The 7,458-nt window shown below is 42.8% G+C and overlaps 1 protein-coding gene across 1 annotated transcript in view; it reads left to right on the top strand.

The window, feature by feature from the left end:
• Positions 1-6,017: 6,017 nt before the first annotated feature.
• PARPBP (PARP1 binding protein) overlaps positions 6,018-7,458 on the top strand; it is a 46,805-nt gene continuing 45,364 nt past the window's right edge. The window contains exon 1 of the mRNA XM_015423451.1: positions 6,018-6,167. Within this exon, the coding sequence (XP_015278937.1) occupies positions 6,018-6,167 (150 nt within the window). The remainder of the gene's footprint in view (positions 6,168-7,458) is intronic.

The following is a 7,458-nucleotide window of genomic DNA, read 5'->3' as shown; positions in this document are numbered from 1 at the left end:
TTTATCATGCTTTTTAGGTTCGCTATCGCTTTCCTCCCAAATAGCAGGCGTCTTTTAATTTCATGGCTGCAGTCACAGTCTGCGGTGATTTGGGATCCCAGGAACGTGAAGTCTGTCACTACTTCCACGACTTCCCCTTCTATTTGCCAAGGAGTGATGGGACCGGATGCCATGTTTCGCATGATGTACTCTGCATATATATTAAATAAGCAAGGTGACAGTATACATCCTTGTCGTACTCCTTTTCCTATGCTGAACCAATCAGTTGTTCCGTATCCGGTTCTAACTGTCGCTTCTTGGCCCTTATACAGGTTTCTCAAGAGACATGTGAGGTGGTCTGGTACTCCCATCTCTTTAAGGACCTGCCATAGTTTGTTGTGATCCACACAGTCAAAGGCTTTAGCATAGTCAATGAAGCAGAAGTAGATATTTTTCTGGTACTCTCTTGCTTTCTCCATAATCCAGCGAATGTTGGCAATATGATCTCTCGTTCCTCTACCTCTTCGAAACCCAGCTTGTACTTCTGGTAGTTCTCTATCCACGTACTGTTGAAGCCTAGCTTGTAGGATCTTGAGCATGACCTTGCTAGCGTGTGATATGAGTGCAATTGTGCGATAGTTTGAACATTCCTTGGCATTGCCCTTCTTTGGGATTGGAATGTATACTGATCTTTTCCAATCCTGTGGCCACTGTTGCGTTTTCCAAATTTGCTGGCAAATGGAGTGCAGAACTTTAACAGCATCATCTTCTAAGACTTTGAATAGCTCAGCTGGAATACCATCACCTCCACTAGCTTTGTTGTTAGTAATGCTTTCTAAGGCCCATTTAACTTCACATTCCAGGATGTCTGGCTCAAGGTCAGTGATTATACCGTCGTGTTTGTCAAGGACATTGAGGTCTTTCTTGTATAGTTCTTCTGTGTATTCTTGCCATCTTTTCCTAATCTCTTCTGCTTCTGTTAGGTCCCTACCGTTTTTGTCCTTTATCATGGCCAGCTTTGCATGGAACGCTCCCTTGATTTCTCCAATTTTCTTGAAGAGATCTCTAGTCCTTCCCATTCTATTGTTTTCTTCTATTACTTTGCACTGTTCATTCAGGAAGGCCTCCTTATCTCTCCTTGCTGTTCTCTGGAAATCTGCGTTCAGTTGGGTAAATCTTTCCTTTTCGCCTTTGCCTTTCGCTTTCCTTCTTTCCTCTGCTATTTGTAAAGCCTCATCAGAAAGCCATTTTGCTTTCTTGCATTTCTTTTTCTTTGGTATGGTGGTGATTGCTGCCTCCTGTACGATGTCACGAACCTCTGTCCATAGTTCTTCAGGCACTCTATCTATCAAATCCAGACCCTTGAATCTATTCTTCACCTCTACTGTATATTCATCAGGGATGCGATCTAGGTCAAACCTGAATGGCCTCGTGGTTTTCCCAATTTTCTTCAGTTTAAGTCTGAATTTTGCAATGAGTAGCTCATGATCTGAACCACAGTCAGCTCCAGGTCTTGTTTTTACTGACTGGATAGAGCTTCTCCATCTTTGACTGCAAATTATATAGTCAATCTGATTTCGGTGTTGCCCATCTGGTGATGTCCATGTGTAGAGTCGCCTCTTAGGTTGTTGGAAAAGGGTGTTCGCTATGACCAGTGTGTTCTCTTGACAAAACTCTGTTAACCTTTGCCCTGCTTCATTTTGCTTTCCAAGGCCAAACTTGTCTGTTATTCCGGTTACCTTTTGACTTCCTACTTTAGCATTCCAGTCCCCTATGATGATGAGGACATCATTTTTTGGTGTTAGTTCTAGGAGGTGTTGTAGGTCTTCATAGAACCGGTCCACTTCAGCCTCTTCTGCATCAGTGGTTGGGGCATAGACTTGGATTACTGTGATGTTGAATGGTTTGCCTTGGAATCGGACAGAAATCATTCTGTCATTTTTGAGATTGTATCCCAGTACTGCCTTTTGCACTCTCTTGTTGACTATAAAGGCCACACCATTTTTTCTACGAGATTCCTGGCCACAGTAGTAGATATAATGGTCTTCTGAGTTAAATTCGCCCATTCCTGTCCACTTTAGTTCACTGATTCCTAAGATATCGATGTTCAGTCTTGCCATCTCATTTTTGACCACGTCAAGCTTACCTTGATTCATAGATCTTACATTCCAGGTTCCTATGTAGTATTGTTCTTTGCAGCATCGGACTTTCCTTTCACCATCAGACACATCCACAACTGAGCGTCCTTTCGGCTTTGGCCCAGCCGCTTCACTCTTTCTGGGGTTACTTGTACTTGCCCTCTGCTCTTCCTCAGTAGCATATTGGACACCTTCCGACCTGAGGGGCTCATCTTCCGGTGTCATATCTTTTAGCCTTTTGATACTGTCCATGGGGTTTTCTTGGCAAAAGTACTGGAGTGGGTTGCCATTTCCTTCTCCAGGGGGATCACGCTTGGTCTGAGTTCTCTGCTGTGGCCTGTCCGTCTTGGGTGGCCCTTCACGGCGTAGCCCACAGCTTCATTGAACTACGCAAGCCCCCTCGCCACGACAAGGCAGTGATCCATGAGGGGGAGGTTAAATTTAAGAGTTACTAATCTCCAGGTAAGGTCTTCAGATCTTCCAGAATTACAGGTTTATTTATTTATTGGATTTTTACCCCGCCCTCCCAGCCAAGAGATCAGTTCCCTTGGAGAAAACGGCAGGTAGACTCTATGGGATTACACCCTCCTAAAATCCCTCCCCTCCCCAAGCTCCACCCAGAAATCTCCAGGAATTTCCCAGCCTGGAGTTAACAACCTTATAACATTCAGCAGCTGTTTAACATAGTGGGGTATTAACCGTTTTTGGACATTTTAATGGAGAATGAATGAATGCATGTGGGTGGGATTGAAATTGGGGTGGTAAATTCTGCCTCCAATAGGCCTGGAGAAAAGTGCCCAGTTCCTTTAATAGAGGCTTAGTGCACAGAAGTGGCTGGTTGAAGCTTCTCATAACATAGAGGTAAACCACATCATCCTATTAAGACTCTGTTAAAGGGTTAGAGCATTTTTCTCTAGGCCTGTTGGCAGCCCTAGCCTCCAGCCTGTGTATGATCATTGGAAAGTGTGTATAGAATCTTTGTGTCTATGGGTCTCTCTTGGGGTCCCCAACATGGTGCCTGCCAATTATTTTCAGGAAATAGTTGGGGCCTGGTAGGACTTTTGCTCTGCAAGGCTTCTGATTGGCTGTGCAAATTTTTAAAAATGTTGCTTTGGCAGCAGCTGCCACTGCAGCACAAGGATTGCTAAAGTTAAGCTGTGGCAGCTGTTTTGTGGCTGGCTTAACCTCTTGCAGCAGCCATTTTGTTGCTGCACCTACCACGCTGTGTCAGAATTCCACATATGTGCACAGCCTCAAAAAGGCTGGAGTGGGAACCCTTGGTCTGTCTGCATAACTTTTTAAAGGAAGAAAGGTTCACTTAGGCCCCGGGCACACGGGCTGGATATCGTGGGGGGGAGGCGTGGCTAATTGCCCCGGCGCACTTTGATCCGCGATTACGTGATCAGATGCGCCGGCAGCACAGCACGGGTCCTTCCCTCGTCGCCAGCAGGTAAACGAGGGACTAGAGGGGAATGCCGCGCACCGGCATGATCACACCACGGGTGTCTGGAGGCAGCCCATGACAAACGTTTACTAGTACCTTGGAGGTACTAGTTTTTAAATGCGCATTGTCGGCAGTAAGCCACGGGTGCGCTCCACTTCCCAGATGTTGGGGTGTGATTGCACCCAGATAATCCGCCCACCTTCCGTGCCTCTCCCGCGACAACTTTGCCGTGTGACCGGGGCCACAGTCCACCAGTCTGTTAGCCACAGTTAGATGTTCCCAGAAACTAAACCCTCTTGTCGCCTTCCAACAACTGGTATTTAGAAGTACACTGCCCCTGAACATTGAGGTTCCATTTAGCTTTCATGGCTTATAGGCCCATCAGTGTCTATCCTCTGTTAATTCCCTTTTAAAGTCATATAAACTAGTGACCAAATTTACAGCCTTTTCTGGCGTAAGTTCTTATCTTGTGCAAAAGAATACATTGTCTTGTCTGCTCTGATTCTAGAGTCCATCTGGTTCACTAGGTGTTCCCTTGTTCTAGCATTAATGGGGGGAGTGATGAAAATGTTCTCTCTAGTTTCTTCACATCATGCATAGTTTTATGAACCCCTTCGTAATTGTTTTTCACCTGAACTGAAAAACATGAACGTCTTCAGCTTTTAGCTCCAAGTCTTGGTCATATAAGGTGCAATGAGATTTTTATTTTATTTTAATGTTCTGAATTTTTATGGTTTTAATTGGTTTTATAATGTACTGAATTATTCTGTTGTAAACCGCCCTGAGCCCTGCGCAAGCAGCGAAGGGCGATCAAGAAATCTAATTAAACAAATAGATATTTACTTCTTTTATACCTTGTCTTTCTCCCTAGTGCGGTCCCAGAGCTTTTTGCTTAGATTGTTCTCCTCTCCTGCGTTTTATCATCACAACAACCCTGTTAGACTGAGAGTGTGTGACAGGCCCAAGGGCACCTGGTAAGATTCCATGGCAGAGTGGGGATTTGAATCAAGAGCTACCAGATTCTAGCCTGACACTAATTGCTACACCAACCGAGGTGGAAAACCCTGAAGAAGAATTATCTGTCCCCAACTGGATTGCCAACATGCTTAAAGAAAAATGTCTGTTCAATAGAGGCTTGGTGTGTGGAAATTGCTGACTGAAGCTTTTCATGGGATGGACGTAAATAACTTCCTATTAAGTTGCTATTAAAGGGGCAGGGCATTCAATAGCCAGACCTACTCAGGATCCCCATTCAGATGGAATTTCCAAAAAATAATCTATTTTCTGCCTCTGATCAGAAATGTGAAGGCCTGGAAAAATTCGTGGGAAAACCATTTCCCCCCCCCATTTTTTTCCTGAAGCCTTTTTTTTTCCTGAAAAATTGGAAAAATTGAAAAAAAGAAAAATTGATTTAACGTGGTGAATAGAATATTTTAATGACAAGGTGTTCAAATATTTTCCAAATCATTTCTAAAAATATGTATGGTATCAGATGAATTTAATTTCTGTGCACTGAGGACAAGCAAGTCCAAGGTTACAAACTGAACTCTCCAATGCAAGAACAAGATGCATTTCTTCCTTTAGGAGGTACTGTTGTCACAAGAAAATAAAAAGGTTTCAGTTTTGTTTCTGCATGTGGGTGGGTATTCTGGCACTCAGGCTTTACTAGGCCTCAAAGCACTGGAAGAAAATACAGAGCAACGAAAAGGACTGGAAAGTATATACTTAATTTAAAAAGGTGAAGAGTTTTCATTTATATGATTCCAGAAAGCTGAATCATTTAGTTACATTAGTTTAGTTACTACTAATCTGGTTCTTCCCCCCAACCACAATAATTGTTTGGATACACTATATTTTTAAAATGCTAGTTGTGATAATTTCATGCCAAGTAAAATTGTCCATAGTCATATTTTATGTTCCTAAAGTAACAGAACAACTTTCAATCTGGAAAAGAAAAAATAAGTGTTAATGTAGCAATTTTTTCAATTTTTCAGAAAATTTCCGTTTTTTTCCGAGCTTCAAAATTTCCGGAAATTTTACATCTCTACCTCTGATTGACTTCCTATAATGCTCCTATGAAACCTTTCCACCTTCTTCAAAATCTTTCTTGCTGTGTTTTCATTACTGAAGTGTAAATGGTTACTTTCTAACTTTTGGGAAAGAAATTCCTAATGGCACTAGATTTTTTTACCTCACTATCACCTTGGTAACTCATGTTTAGGGCATCCATTCTCTTGCCTTTTATGTCTGTCTTGATGATTTCCTGCCACTTTACTTGATCTTAAACTCATCCCCTTGCATCATGTTCTTTTCTTGTTGAATTTTGTTTTGTTGCTATTTCCCTTCCTCTCCAGTTTATAGAGAATATTGTGCCGCCTGCCCTCTTAAACGTTGCCAGGCCATTCCTGCCGGTTATACATAACTTTGTAAAATGCTGTACTTGCTGATTTAGGAGCATGGCTTCTCTTCAAGAAAAGATCTTGAAAATGGTCCAGCGTTTCCGAAAAGAATGGCACTTATTTTCAGATTCTGAAAGAACCACGGTGTGTGGGGCAGACAGCATGCTGATGGCTCTGCAGTTATCTATTGCTGAGGTCAATAAACAGGTTAGTGTGACACTGCAATGATCTGTTCCTGAGTATAATGTTTTAGAAGGAAGGGATCTTTTATTCAAGGCAGTTACCAAAGCCTGATGGCCCTCTGATCCACGTGTAGCACTGCTTCTTAATCTGTTAAGTTCAAAAGGAAATAGTTAAGGAAAGTGTAAGTAGAGGTTGACACAAGGAGGGGGAGAGAGAGAGATGAAGCTAGAAGACCGCACAAAGAAACATTGGTTTTTTCCCAAGGCGGGTGGATATTGCTTCAAGGTGCCGAACACACTGGTAGATGCAGACTTTAATTCAATTTATCTAAAACATATAGCCTATTGATTGATTACCAGGATAGCTTGCAGTAAGTATCTTGAAACAATCAAAAATACTACTATGAAATTAGAATGGTAAAATAGAAGTAAGTTACAGTTAGCAGTCAGTCCAGTCTCTAAACTTCAAATATCACCAAAAGCTTGGTAAACCAGAAACGTTTTCAGCTGGCAACTGAGAAATAACAGAGTACATGTCTAAGACCTCACTGGACATCCTGGGCTAGCCCAGTCTCATAAACTAAGCAGGGACAGCCCTGGCTAGTGTTTGGATGGGAGAACTCCGAGGAATACCAGGGTTGTGAGTGACACAGTGGCTGGCAATGGCAAACCACCTCTGAATGTCTCTTGCCTTGAAAACCCTACTGGGTTGCCATAAGTTGCTGTGATTGACAGCGCTTTCCATCCCCCCCCACCCCCGTATCTAAGAAATTCAATACCATTCAGCTGAAACAATACTAAAATAATCCACATTATCAATTTGGCCATTTTCTGTCACAACACAATTAGGTTTTCATACATCTTAGTATGGTTGGAGGAAAAGCTTTCTGCCCACCTCTCTTCTGTTAAAAAGTACATTTAAAAGCTGATTTTGCTACAGAGAAATGTAGTTCACTTTAGCTATGGAAAAAGCCCCCAGAACTTTCCCCCCTCAGTCAGAGAAGTGTCTGTGTCTGAGAGCTGGAGAAACCTTTTATTACTCAGCAAAATCACTGTCCTCTGATAGGTGAGATATGAATTGGGGCAGGACTTGTGTATGACATGGTCTCTGGGCATGAATGTCTGACAGAGACCTCAAATCTGGGAAGAACCTGGGGTTCTCTCTTACGGAAAGCTTGCCAGCAGTGTTCCTCTAAGCTGAGTTAGTGTGAGCTAGCTCACAGTTTTTTAGCCTCCAGCTCACACATTTTTGTCTTAGCTCAGGAAGGATGGCTCCAGAGCAGACTAATTTATGCAGGAGCCAAATTGCTCGCTCG

The sequence above is a fragment of the Gekko japonicus genome, unplaced genomic scaffold (genome assembly GCF_001447785.1).
Source record: "Gekko japonicus isolate JY-2015 unplaced genomic scaffold, Gekko_japonicus_V1.1 scaffold2231, whole genome shotgun sequence".
NCBI lineage: Eukaryota > Metazoa > Chordata > Lepidosauria > Squamata > Gekkonidae > Gekko > Gekko japonicus.
Note: the sequence above shows the minus strand (reverse complement) of the source record. Positions and strands in the feature narration are given on the sequence as shown.